Source organism: Carassius carassius, chromosome 50, assembly GCF_963082965.1.
Source record: "Carassius carassius chromosome 50, fCarCar2.1, whole genome shotgun sequence".
In the NCBI taxonomy this organism is placed as follows: domain Eukaryota; kingdom Metazoa; phylum Chordata; class Actinopteri; order Cypriniformes; family Cyprinidae; genus Carassius; species Carassius carassius.
The window spans coordinates 4,343,779-4,358,404 of record NC_081804.1 but is presented as its reverse complement, the minus strand read 5'-3'; the positions used below and the strand labels follow the sequence as shown (position 1 = coordinate 4,358,404).

General features: G+C 40.7%; 1 protein-coding gene across 1 annotated transcript; it reads left to right on the top strand.

Moving 5' to 3' along the window:
* Nucleotides 1-556: 556 nt before the first annotated feature.
* Nucleotides 557-14,321, top strand: ambra1b (autophagy/beclin-1 regulator 1b). The gene is made up of 19 exons (XM_059546514.1): nt 557-856; nt 1,677-1,893; nt 2,753-2,811; nt 2,926-3,109; nt 3,342-3,514; nt 3,627-3,693; nt 3,800-5,265; nt 5,590-5,676; nt 5,773-5,955; nt 6,110-6,190; nt 6,895-6,995; nt 7,171-7,281; nt 7,445-7,633; nt 7,766-7,920; nt 8,129-8,268; nt 9,848-9,946; nt 10,028-10,227; nt 11,501-11,635; nt 12,588-14,321. The coding sequence occupies exons 2-19, from the start codon at nt 1,762-1,764 to the stop codon at nt 13,112-13,114; spliced, it is 4,089 nt and encodes a 1,362-aa protein (XP_059402497.1). The 5' UTR covers nt 557-856; nt 1,677-1,761; the 3' UTR covers nt 13,115-14,321.
* Nucleotides 14,322-14,626: the final 305 nt, after the last annotated feature.

Below are 14,626 nucleotides of genomic sequence, written 5' to 3'. Positions count from 1 at the left end.
CCAAAAATGAAAATTATGTCATTAATAACTCACCCTCATGTCGTTCCAAACCAGTAAGACCTCCATTTATCTTCCGAACAGAGTTTAAGATATTTTAGATTTAGTCCGAGAGCTCTCAGTCCCTCCATTGCAACTGGGTTATTTACAGTATGTAGCCTAATTATTTAAAGCTTAAAATAAATGTGCTATTTGAGCTGTTTTAAAACTGTGTGAACAATCATTGCTCATTATTTGAAGTACCTCGAAGTCCCATGTAAAACCCTGGCAGGTGAATATGGTAAACATTAATCGTTGTGATATATATCAAAATACCATGGTGTTATGATCTGATACAATCACTGTAACTTGTTCTGCCACAAGGACTTTGACTTTCTTTTGACTTTGGTTTCCTTCAACACAATTTAAATGCCTTAAAACCTTATAAATACTATTCTTTCTAAGTTATGAATACATATATATATATTAAATAAATGAATTCCAATAACCTGTAAATTATAAAATAATAGCACAATCTACCTGTCGTTTTCTGAGGCGATCCACTCTGCATTCGATTAACGGACCTAAAGTAGTTCAATGCAGTCAGCTCTCGATTAGTATGCCTACCTACGCAGAGCTACCCACAAACCAGTTAGCTAGTATTATTTCTCCTATAGCCACCACAATACAAGCTCTCAATGTCCCGATAATCCAGACTGTTTGATTGAGATACTCCTAAATGACATGAATGTAATCCGCTTGGTGCTTCGGATCGGTGGGTTGTCAATCCAGGTCGCCTGATAACGACCCATCTCGGCTAACAGGCTAAGAAGCTAACAGCGTCTTCGATGACATTTCTGTGACAAACACAACAGGACAGGTCTGTAAAATGTCGATAAATTGGCTGTTTAATCTGCCTTCCAACACAATCTTAGTGTATGTGTGGTTATATGTTTGTTAGAACCAAGAAATGTGTAAATAAACGTTTATAGCGAATAAATGATAGCTAACATAGTGGCTTAGTTCAGTTTCCATATTTGGGCAGACACGGCAATGAGTTATTGTTAGTTGCACAAATTAAATGCCTTTATTAATGCTGTTAATGTGCATGTTTTGTGGTCCGTGGTTTGCTGTTGTTTAAATGTGAATGAAGATTTCAGTGGCATGGTGTGGATTTAAATGACTTGATTGTTTACATTGTTCAGAACATCTAATAGGACTTTAATTGTCCACAGCAACATCAAATTGTATTGATCTGTCTTTAAATATATTAAATTACTAAATCAAAGGCAAGTTTTGGTGTAATATCATTGCAAAACACCCACAGGGTTTACTTTTGCAAATCTGTTGTCTAAAGGATGGTAGAGTGATATTTCATGGACTTGATAGCTGGGCCCTATAACAGAATAAACGGATTACTGTGTTTTTTGTGAAGATACATTTAAAACTGTTAAAACTTTGAATCAAGGGTTTTGTTGCATGATCAGTTGGTTTTGTACAGACATCTGTCTGGAGACGAGCTGTCATCAGTTTGCAAGTCTGCATTGAATGAGCAAATGAACTTGATAATTTGTATTTAATCAGTGAATACTCTCATAAGTATGCTTCTTTTAAATGAATTGCTGATAAGTGATGTTTCTTACAGACCTGTAGATTATTGTTTGTTGATTTAAGCTCATTTCTTTGTGTATGTCCACTAGTCTGTATGGCCGAAGTGCTGCTGAGTTAGTGTCCGGCCTGTGTGCAAGGAAGGCTGGCTGGGCTGTGGAGCACTAGAGAGGAAAAATGGCAGGGCAGAACAGAAACTCTGTGCTGATCCTGTCAGGTCGAGAGCGAGGAGCTCGCATGCTGGGCTCCCAGCAGCTCCTGCAGCAGCTGGTGGAGGACCGCACGCGCTGGATGAAATGGCAAAGCCAGGTAGGGTATAAATCTTAATGATTTTGATGGTTCAGTCTGGCCTACAGTCAGCAGATGTTTCTATATAGACCAATTTTCAAAATATCACAGTCAGAATCATGTATTAATTCAACATTGTGCAGCAAAGAATATTCAAAGGCTTCCACACCCATACAGGCCATCAGCTGAAATTGTCTTGTTATTAGATGTTTTCTTATAAATTTATTAATTAATCAATCGTTATTAATCTTAAGAGTGTTTTGTATTTAATGTGCATGAAAGTGACGTGACATGTGGCCAAGTATGGTGACCCACACTTGGAATTAGTGCTCTGCATTTATCCTATCCTGAGTGCACACACACAGCAGTGAACACACACACACACACGCTCCATGAACACACACCCGGAGCAGTGGGCAGCCATTTTATTTTTTGTTCTGGAAAAATTGGGAATATTTTACAATTAAATGATTTTGTTTTCAGGGTTGGTGGCGTATCTTATAACAGTTATATTAATATTAATGTTCTTGTTTTAATGTAGAATAATAATGCAATAATTTGGTCATTGTGTGCGTTATAAAATATACAAATTAGATTCTTTGACAGTTATTGAGAGGCTGAATTCAAAATTTGTAGCACAGTACAATAAAACAATTGTCACATCAAGTTTATGATTTATACAGATTGAATGCATTTTTAGCAGATTTAGAATTTTTATGGTTAATTTATTTTAAAATAACAGTTAATATTAATGTAATTAATAGAACTTAATTGTTAGATTGTTAGATAATTTTTGTTTATATAGTCTTTGATTAACCCTGAAATTTCACTAAGGCTTCATGCCTGCAAATTATATTCTTTTTGTGAATTATTTCTACAGAAAGTAGAGTTGCCGGAAAATCCACGATCAACCTTCCTGCTGGCCTTCAGTCCAGATAGGTAACATTTATATTTTAAGAGAAAAAAAAAAAAAAATGAAAACACTAGATGTTAAAAACAAACTTCTGTTTCCCTTGCTTCCAGAGATTGTATTTACATTTCTTCCTTTTCTAGGAACCTTGTGGCCTCAACCCACGTCAACCATAACATCTACATCACAGATGTGAAAACAGGAAAGTGCCTGCACTCTTTAGTGGGCCATCGACGCACACCTTGGTGTGTGACTTTTCACCCCACCATCCCTGGCCTAGTTGCCTCTGGGTGCCTTGATGGAGAAGTCCGAATTTGGGACCTGCATGTAAGCGTCAGTTTATTTTAATGTTTTAGTTATTCCTAATATGTGCGGAGCTTCCCCTTTTGCAAACATTGTTATCTTGTGTGTTAGTTACTTTGTGTTTGATTTCCATACCGTTCAGTAGCAGCTCAAGTCTGTTTTTCTGGTCTGATCAAATTGCATTATATACTCGGCATTAGAAACCCAAACGTTGCTGTTTAAATGAATGTTTTGGATGTTTTTCCCCTTTACCCAGGGTGGAAGCGAGAGCTGGTTCACCGAGAGTAATGTTGCCATCGCTTCTCTAGCGTTCCACCCCACAGCTCAGCTCCTGCTCATCGCCACCAACAACGAACTTCACTTCTGGGACTGGAGCCGGCCAGAACCTTTTGCTGTGGTCAAGACTGCCAGCGAGACCGAACGTGTCCGGTGTGGAAGCAATCCTGTTATTTCATAGTGGCCATTGAGAAATAAAAATGTACCCATTATCCTTCCAGTAATCTTTAAAACACTTAATCCTAACTTTGTCTTTTTTGACCAGGTTGGTGAGATTTGATCCTCTAGGTCATAATCTTTTAACAGCTATTGTGAACCCATCCAACCAGCAGGTTAGAAACAACCTTTTTTCCTGCCAAAATAGCTATTCAGTTTTTTCCTGTGTGCATTTTCCTTTTAGAAACATAATTTTATGAGTGTTTTACTGTGTTCCTGTAGAATGATGATGACTCCGAGGTCCCCATGGACAGCATGGAGATGGCTTTGTTCCGCCAACGTTCTCTTTTACGCTCTCCACCTGTACGTCGGACGCCAATTCTGCACAATTTCCTGCACATCTTGTCCTCTCGCTCTTCTGGATCACAGGCTGGTGATCAGTCCCGCCCCACTCCAGAGCCCAGAGAGCCTCCCAGCATACCTCGGTTCCAGTACCCGGTGCGGACGGAACCAGGTGACCGCTCTGCCTTACAGGGCTGCACGCAGCATTTGGGTCTGGGCTGTCTGTGCAGTCGCTGCGCTGCATCGCGTAACTTATTCACACAGAATCCGACAGGCCTCCAGCCTTCGGATTTACCTCAACCGCAAACTCAGTCAGGCCCCTCTGCCTTCTCGCCCACCCCTAGCCAGACCCGCACCTCCACGGACCGACCTTCTGCTTTTAGCAGTGTGTTCAGCGGGGCTGCAGGGAACTCTGCGCATCAGGGACTCTTGCCTCTTAGGACTATAGATCCCTTAGTGTCACAAACACCTGGTCCTCTTGAGGCCCCTGGGCGTCTCCCTGGGGCTGATTGGTCGGGCAGTCTGCTGAGCACGGGACATGAACATGGGTTAGGTGCGATTGGGGTGGAAAGCAGCACCGGAAGGGGTGTTGTGCCCCCTCCGAGGACGAGCTCCTCTTCTATGGATCTCCTCTCCCTGCACAGGTTCCCCGATGGTTCCTCTTCATCACCCATATACACGTCTGCTACAGAAGGGCGAGGCCTAGTGCTGCCTGGGACGGAGCCCAACCGGGGAAGAGCCAATGACGGCACCAGTAGTGGCCATCACCCATTCTATGACAACACCCAGCACAACAACCCCGCCTCCATACGCAACGTCTTGCAGTGCAACCTGAGCCGTTACTTTATGGAATACGAGCGAATGCAGGAATTGGAGCGACCTGATGGCGGCCGAGAGGTGACGGGTGGACCGGGACCCATGCAGGAGCTCCTCAACCGTGGTATGGACACAGAACGTCCTGGGCCTTCGCACAACGGCTCTGCCTACACTGGAAACGGAGGCACGGTCGCCGGCCCCTCTCAAAACCACCCTAATCGTTGCCGTTCGTGCCACAACCTCCTCACCTTCAACCACGACACCCAACGCTGGGAACGTTCCGGTCAGACCTCTTCTTCCTCTTCCTCACAAGACGTACCATCATGGCCGCTTTCAATGCCTCCGTTTGAGGACCCTGGTCAGGGTGCACGAGTGGAGGCCGAGGCCCCTGAGATGAGGCCCATGGAGTTGGGCGAGGCCTCCTCTGGTCTACAGGGCCAGCAACCTATGGGTCTGGTGTACAATCAGGAGACGGGGCAGTGGGAAAGCGTGTACCGGCAACCAACGGCAAGCGCTGCTTCTGAGGCAACACAAGACGCCTTAAACCCAGAGGTGCCTGTTGATAATCCGGATGAGGACTCACTCAGGAGGTGGGAAAGAACAAGAACTAAATTTGGTTTTTAAGGAGTGGTCACATTAGCAAAATTTCAGTAAAATATTGCAGGCAAAAAAAGGTGCATTGTCTGTTGTCATTTCAAGTAATCAAGCAGATTTCTGCTGGTCAGCATGGTAAATCAGCATGTCTGACTTGAATCTGTTGTGATGGCAAAATCATTTACCCTTATATGAGGTTCCCGTTCACGTGGATTCCTCTTGAAATGATTGGATTTTCTCTGCGAATATCCCAGAACAATGGTAAATGTCATCGCACGTTTACATTTGCCTTTCATGTTACTTATTTGTTTCCTCCTCAGGAGGTTGTTGGAATCGTCACTGTTTCCATTCTCTCGATATGATATGTCTGGCTCCAGAGATCATCCCATATACCCAGATCCTGCCAGGTACCTGTTTGAAAGCCTATATGTACAAAGTCGAAGCTGATTATTGGACTTTAAATTCAGAGTTTGACCTTTCTGTTCCTCTTCCACATTTCCTAGGCTGTCTCCAGCTGCGTACTATGCTCAGAGAATGATCCAGTATCTGTCTCGGAGAGAAAGCATACGCCAGCGTTCCCTTCAGAATCGCCTACGGACGCTGTCAAACTCTCAAGCCGACAGCCAATCAAACAACCCCTCCTCCATGCCACCAGAGGCCAGTGATGGAGACTATGAGGACATCGAGTGAGTCTGATCAAACTCATTGAGTCCTCACTCATTCATGCATTCATCTTTATTACTGTACAATTGCAATTACAGTTTTAGTAATCCTGTGTTCATCCCAGTGGTTTTGGATTTTGAGTAAGTATTCAATATTTCTTTTCGCTTTCGGTCACAGGGAGCCTGGAGACAGGACAAGACATCGAATGCCCCGCAACGCTCGAATGTCAGCCCCCTCTCTTGGGCGCTTTGTCCCACGGTTAGTGACGTTTAACATAGCCTGTCATAAACTACTATGCAAAGGTTTATTGTTTAAAATGTATTTTGTGAGAAGTGTTAGGCTCATCAAGGCTCCATTTATTTGATCAAAAATGTTAAATATTATTACTATTTAAAAGAACTGTTTTCTATTTAAATATATTCTAAAATGTATTTTATAACTGGGATGCAAAGCTGAATTTCCAGCATCATTACTTGAGTCTTCAGTGTCACATGATCCTCCAGAAATCATTCTAATATGCTGATTTGGTGCTGAAGAAACATGTTCTTATTATCATCAATGTTGAAAACAGTTGTTTTTTTGTGGAAACTGTAAAACATTCATCTTTGATGAATACAAAGTTCAAAAGAGCAGCATTTATTTGACAGAAATCTGTTGTAACATTATACATGTCTTTACTGTTACTTGTAATCAACTTAATCCATTCCTGCTAAAGAAAAGTATTAATATCTTTTTTTTTTTAATGTTACTGACCTTTAAAATTTGAATATTAGTGTCCAGAGTGAAATATATATATACTATATATACCGGTATATGAAATATCATTCTGTGATGATATTTTTGGTGGTTTATTTCTTTAGATAAATTTATAAATTAATTCAGATATACGAGTTAATGTTTATGCTAATAATGTATCTGTTATGTCTTATTAATGTATACGTTCTTGTTATTTTTGTCTGAAGGAGGTTCCTGTTGCCAGAGTACTTGCCCTACGCTGGACTCTTCCATGAGAGGGGTCAGTCAGGCCTGGCCACTCACTCCTCCATTAACAGAGTATTAGCAGGTCCAACAAGCAGTTTTTCTATTTCTTGCCATTTCGTTTCACATCTTTCTCATTTCGTTTAATTTCCAAAGCACTTTCAATCATTTTTATCCCATAGTGTCAGAAACACTAGAATAGTGAATTTGAAACTAAGTGAAGATAATTAAATAGATCTACCCATAATGCTCTGTTGCAGGTGCATCTATAGGTGATGGGCAGTCAGCTGTGGCCAGTAACATTGCCAATACCACCTACAGGCTGCAGTGGTGGGATTTCACCAAGTTTGACCTTCCAGAGATCAGTAATGGTACTACATTCTTCTGAGTACTATTGCTTTTTTTGTTTGTTTTCCTTTCTGGAGTTTTTGCACATATAAACGGCATGACATTATCAGAATATAGGTAGCTTGTTTCACTTGTTTAACTTCTTCAGAAGCTACAAAAAATTGTTTTTTCTTGTTTTCATCTTAGCCACTGTGAATGTGCTCGTTCCTCACTGTAAGATCTACAACGATGCCAGCTGTGATATTTCAGCAGACGGGCAGCTGCTGGCCATATTCATTCCCAGCAGCCAGCGGGGTTTTGCAGATGAGGGCATCCTAGCCGTCTATTCCCTCGCTCCCCATAACCTGGGAGAAATGCTGTACACCAAGAGATTTGGTCAGTGTTGTCGAACAGTACCTCAGCAGCTCATTTTAGCAGTAACACTCTGACCATTCCTGTTATTAATTTTTTTTTTTACTTTTTAGCAAGAAATTCCCCTTTGAGATTTGTTTGTAACCTGCATTTCAGGTCCAAACGCAATCTCTGTGAGTCTTTCCCCCATGGGCTGCTATGTGATGGTGGGACTGGCCTCCAGACGGATCCTGCTCCATCCCACCACCGACCACATGGTGGCACAAGTGTTTCGTCTACAGCAGCCACACGGAGGAGAGACCTCCATTAGAGTAAGAGTTTTTGATAAACTAAAGATGTCTGCAGTAATGTAAAAATTTATTTATTTTATATCATAAACTGATTTTTAAAGGTGAGTTTTTTTTTCCCTAGACCCACCAAAGCTAACAAGCCGTAAAAAATTAGACTGTATTGTGACTAAAACTTAGTTTTTCCGTTTTCTGTGTGTTTGATTGTCTGCTTTCTCTTGGCCTCCTGCAGATGATGTTTAATGTAGTATACCCAATGGCTCCAGACCAGAGGAGACACGTCAGTATTAACTCAGCCCGGTGGCTTCCAGAGCCAGGCATGGGATTGGCGTACGGAACCAATAAAGGTGACCTGGTCATCTGCAGGCCAGTGTAAGTAAATAACAGTCACCAAGCAGACCATCTGATCCACATGCATCTTTAGTCCTTCGCAAATTTGGATGTCTTTATCAAATCGTAAAACTGAATTTTTAATTTTTTTAAGATTTATTTTTGGCGTTTTATGCCCTTTTTTATTTAGATAGGACAGTAGGTCGACAGGAAGTGAAGTGGGTGAGAAAGAGGGGAGTGGGATCAGGAAATGTCTGCGATCTGGGACTCAAACTCGGGATTTTTCTCATAAATCTAAAGTTCAAATGAACAGCCTGTCTTTGAAATAGAAATATTTTGTAACATTATAAACTACTTGACTACTTTTGGTCTAGTTAATGCATCCCTCTGAATAAAAGGATTAATTGCTTCCCAAAGCACATTACTGTCCCCATACTTTTAAACAGTGGTTTATGTCATTTATTATGGATTAATTAACATTAAATATTCACCATTTCTCTCATATTTAACATGAATATTATGCCTCAACATATTTTCTTTGTTTCGTTTTACATCTAAGTGCATGCAAAGTGATAATGATAGTTTGTTATAAAAGTTTGTTGATATTATTGGATGGTACCAGTAACTTTATGGCTTCCAGCCCAGATGTTTTACCAGTACGCCACACCACCCAGCAAGACAAACAAAACAAGTGCCACCGTGAAGCACAGTAGCTATGGAAATTACAGATAAACCAAACACAGTTTATCAGCGCAATGAAAAAAAAAACGCATTTTTACAACCAGTAATTTCCCTAGACGTGTTCCAGAGCCTGTGTCAATATTGACTTGCTGAGTTAAACATGCCAAAGATTCAGAGTTGATATATTATCTGTCTGTCAGCAGTTCATTTTCGAGTTCCTGATCCCAGATCAGTGTCGGTTTTCAGATACGAGGACTTTTGATAGACCACCGTGTTACCTGAAGCCGCCTTTCATTAGATTATCTTCTTCATTAGTGGCAGGAAACTCTGGTGTTCGACTGGAAAGAAGCAATTATTGTTTTTTTTTAACAAGGTTACAGGCCACATTACCCCTGTGCCCCATGAATTTTGCAGCTCATCGCTTTCAAGGAATTCTCCTCCATTCTGATGGCTTTATAATCAGATCACAGCCCACGCAGACAGATGGAGGATGTCACAATAATTCCATTTCTTCTTTGCAATTCAGTTGTTCAGTTTTGTAATTTGGTCAAGTCTGGGTGTATTCTTGGTCTTAAACGCACATTCCGAGATCTGCATGGTTTGGAATACTTGATTCTGATTGGCCATTCTACAATCAACTGTTTTTTGTATAATGATGCTAAACTGTACAATCGACCGTGCTCTGATTCAACGGATGCCCTACATTGGGCTGCAAGATTGATGGATTGCAACACTCTGCAGTTTCCTACTTCTCACAAGATAAACTATGATATTTAACGTCCATTAGTTTATTTATACTGTGTGTTTGCTGTGTAATAAGTGGGATAATGTATAATCAGCCATCGTCAAATGAATCCCTGACATGAAGCATACATTGCCGTTTGGGTAGGTGTTTAAACAAGATGATGAATAAAGTCTAAAATATCTGTTTTGTTGTCAGTGATTTCCGCAGTGATGGAGACAGTTCGTCGGATCTGAACTCGGATTCTTTGTTTACCGTGAGCAGCAGCAGCCGAACCCGCGGAGTGGAGCGCCCAGGGTCAGAAATGAGCTGAATCTGAAGTCACAGCTTGTCATAATCCTAGATCCAGAATTGCTCATCTGTTTTTATTTCTTACAGCACCAGCAGGTCCGGCTGGCGAGTTGACGGAGACATGGGCCTTATGAACGCTATTGGCCTGCAGCCGCGTCAGGCCGCCCCTTCTGTGACCTCACAGGGGACGCAGACACCAGTAGTGCGACTGCAGAATGCCGAGACGCAGACAGAGAGAGAACTTCCTTCAACCAGCCCCTTCCAGAGCACACACACATCCAGAAACAGTAAGACGTTTGTATAAATGTAATTTGCATAAAATCCACTTATTTAAAAACAAGAATATACAGTTAAAAAAAAAAAAAAAAAACCTAGGTAAAAATAATCATATATAAACTAGATTATAACCTAATAAAATCAGATTATGAAATAATTTTTATTTATATGCACCAATATAACATGCATACAAGCTAAAAAGCAGTATTTCCCTACATATTCAGCAGGATCCAAAAACTAGTGAAACCTTTTTGTTTTTTTGCTACAAATCATATTATTATAAAATATATTTAAAACAAAATGATACTTTTAGAATTACAATTTTAGTGAGAAATGAACTAAACACTGACATTTCTTATTTTGTTGGACCCCCTTTTTGCTTTCATGACATATGCACCAATTAATTTTTGTTGTAGTTTTTTTAAAAACCCTGACACTTTTTTTTCTTGTATTTACCATATTAAATGTGATCTTAAACTCCAGATCTTCTATATATTTTTACTGAAATAAAATATTTTAAATTGTACAAGGAAATGTTTGATTTTTACAGTTTTTCTTTAATAAATTGAACTTATTAACAGTTTTAGGATACATAATAGCCACATAATCAATATATTAAGATTTCTTATTTTTATACAACCAGTAAAATCATTTTGAATATTCAATATATATATGGCCCAGATGTAATGACACTAAGGCCCTGTCCACACGGACACGGGTATTTTTATAACCGTGACTTTTTTTACGCGGTTCGGCCTTTCGTCCACATGAAAACGCAGTTTCAGGGCACCGAAACCGAACATTTTTGAAAACTACGGCCAAGGTGAGCATTTTCAGAAACGCCGGTTGCAGTGTTGTCGTGTGGACAGTATAACCGGGGTTTTTGTCTTGCGACGTCAGAGTGTGCGCCGTTTTCCGCTGTGTTTGACATCAGATTGTGTGCTGCTGACTGCTTCTGATTGGCCAAGGTGACTTTACGATTTGGGTTATATTGCTGCCTGCTGGTGTGGCATGCTCTTGACAGCGCTTGATAGCATGTTTTTGCGTTTTCATGTGGACGGGATTTTTTTTTTTAAACGCAGGAGGAAAAACTCTGGTTATAAAAATACACGTGTCCGTGTGGACTAGGCCTAATGCTAAAAAAAAAAACCACACTGAAGTGTCTTGCTCAAGGCCACAGGGATTCTAATGGATATCTATAACGCTCCAGTTCATTTCTCTGAAACCATGTTAAGTAATATTGATTATGTCCACTCAGAGCTGCAAAATGTGTTACTCTTGCAGCGGTTCAGACAGCCAGCACCAGCACTGAGAGACACGCACACTCTGAGATGACACGCACACTGTCACACACACCGGTTCAGGCATCGGTTTCAGAGGGACCGCTGAACCGGACCAGCTTGCCCACCACATATCAAGGTAAGTGCTTTGTCTCACTCTTTCTCATCCTGTCTCTTCCTCTCTCGTCGGACATAGGTAATGTAGTGAAATAGATTGATCTCTCTGAGATCTGTGTTGTGTCCTGCCGAGGGCTTTACACTGTTATTACTGTTTCAAGTGCTTTATTACCTGCTGTTAGCTGGTCTAATTAAATCTGTGCCCTTGATTTAATTGGACCCAGTGTGGACACATGGAGAGTTAATAGATAACTCTCTTACACGATGTTGTTGTTGTTTTTTTGATCATTAACAAAAAAATCTTATTCCACTGTATATTTAATTTCATATCATGATTGAAACAATTAATTTTGCTGATAATTCAATGCAATGATATTTTTAATTTAAATATTATTGTATATATTTTAGTTTTAAATAACCTAGGTGTTTTTGGATAATCTAGTGAATTTAATACATCAAAAAAAAAGGTCCTTCATCTCAAGTGATTTTTTCTTCTTTTTTTTTTACTTGATGGATGCGACCCCCAAAAAATATTATTTATAAAATAATATTATTATAGCTTCACATTACTTAAAGCATCTGAGTTGAAAACTCAGTAAATAAGTTCTACCTTGTAATGTAAAGCAATCCTGTCTGCTAATGTTTGTGCATATTTCTGCAGCAATATAGCAACATTTGTTTCAAAAAGTTATAGCAGCCAGTGAAATGGGATCGTTTAGCAACATTTCTGATTTTCATAAAACAAACAAATTTCTTTTTTTTTTGTTTTGTTTTGTTTTACATCTAAGTGCATGCATTTGGCAGACTATTTTATACAAATCGCTCTCCCTGGAAATCGAACCCAAAACATTGGCATTGCTAGCTAGTCAGTTTGTGCTACAGGAAGGATTTTTATACGCAATCTGAATCTTGAAATTTTTTTTTTTGCTGTTATCTCATATGAGCATCTCATTGTTCTGTCTGTTTTTTTCTAGTGGAGTCAGTAGCCGAGCCCGGCCTGGGAGAAGACGCGCTGTCTCGGATTCGCCGCCTAATGGCAGAAGGAGGAATGACGGCCGTGGTCCAGCGGGAACGCAGCACTACTATGGCCTCTATGGGTGGCTTTGGAAACAACATCGTGGTCAGTCATCGGATTCACCGTGGCTCACAAACCTCGGTCAGGACGACTCCGGTGGGAAACCCAACCTCGGAAATGCCTGCTGGACTCGGTATTTCCACTCTTTTTCACACTGAACCCTTGGTCGACTCAATAGAAGCTCCTGGGCCTTCAGGGTCGAGTGGTGTCCCACTTCCATCACAGTATACAACTCGTTCTGAGTTTCCGAGGGCATCTCCTATTGTTGAGATGCACTTGTATGGCGATCGTCAAGTTGATGATGTGCAGCACCACCCATCCCCGAGCGGTTTGAATATGTCCAACCATAGCAACAACAATAACAATGACCATAGCTACAGTGACAGTCGGAGCCGAGATTACCCTGATGACCTGTACGGCAGATAGTCCTAAGTCTGGTTTTCACAGAGACGGACATCTCAAAACTGGTCTGCATGGTGCTGGAGCATTTCATGGTGGATCCTTTGTTACATATATGACATAGCATTTAGGGCGGGGCCACTGACCTTCCGTCTCAGTTCTGACTCCTCCCACTCTGGCCTTATTTGGGATTGAAAGAGTGCCAAGTTTTTCATGGCATCTCCCTAACCGGGAGACGTCATCCTCACCCTTTCTGTCAAAACGACAGATTCTTGCTTTGGGGAAGTATCATTATTGCACTTGCGCTTTGCACTTAAGTTATAATTTTTCTTCCTTTCAAGGTTGAGTCTCAGACTTTTCATCATTCCATGCGAGAAAGGGCAATATACTTGAATCCTTCCCCTACTGCAGTACGGAATTAAATGGTTGTAGTTAGCCACCGTTTCAAGCTCCAGGAAAAATGATCAGCCAATCGAAGTGCCAGATGAGGCTGGAATTCCTTTGGATCCCATGGGGTCCGTTGTCTCCAGGACATTTCGGTTTGAGGAATTGTAAAACAGTATAGACTCTTCACAGCTAAACACTAACTCTAACAACATCCTCTAACGGTTTTTGCGTTCAAATTCAGAGATTATGCTTGACATGATTGTTTTTTGTTTGCGATAAATGGACTTTCAGTGGTCAAGTCTTTCAGTTGAGCAGTATCTAGAACAACGTCTGCTATGAAGTTCTCAGACTGGAAAGTCCCACTAAACTTCCAGATGGCGAATTTTATGATGGTTTTTAATTTGAATTTATTTATCTGTCGTTTGGAAAAAATACACTTCTGAAAGCATGTCGTCTGTAATTGTCTGTCGGATAAAAAAAAAGCAGTTCAGGAAGCCTCAAGTTGGTTCAGATCTCTCATCGCTGAACGTGTGTCCAATTCCAGAGCTTTTAAACAAGGAGGCGGACCGAATGCAGAAGGCAGAGCTTAAGCAAATTAGCATGTAGGCTGTAGAACGCACATGCATATCAAGTGAAATTTTGGTACGCTGAGCAGCTTTTATTGGGCTTTTATTCATTTGTGACTGTTAACTTGTGTGTATGAGTCAATTCACGTTCATTGTTGCGATTAAACACAATGTATTTTTTACTAATCCTTCTGATACGATTTCCCCCAAAATACCTTAAACCATTAAAATTATTGTGCCAGATCATTTTCATGCTTCAGACTCAACACTTTTTGCTCAATTTAGCCAATTCGACATTAACTCACCTCAAATCATCTGATTGGCCGACTGTTCCATTCTATCAATCACAACAAGCCTTTTATGACGCGTAAGCAACAACTGGCAAGTGATTGCACTTAAGAACCCTTTTGTCCTTCCAAACTGCCCCGACAACAGCATTATAGACAATAAACTAGAGGTATCTCTATCATAAATCTGGATTATGGTTGATAATCACACTTGAATATCCCATAATAGAGTATTTCTTGGACACTGGACACTTAGGAGAAAAACACTCTATATGCACGCACACTGCTTAGAGTCACTA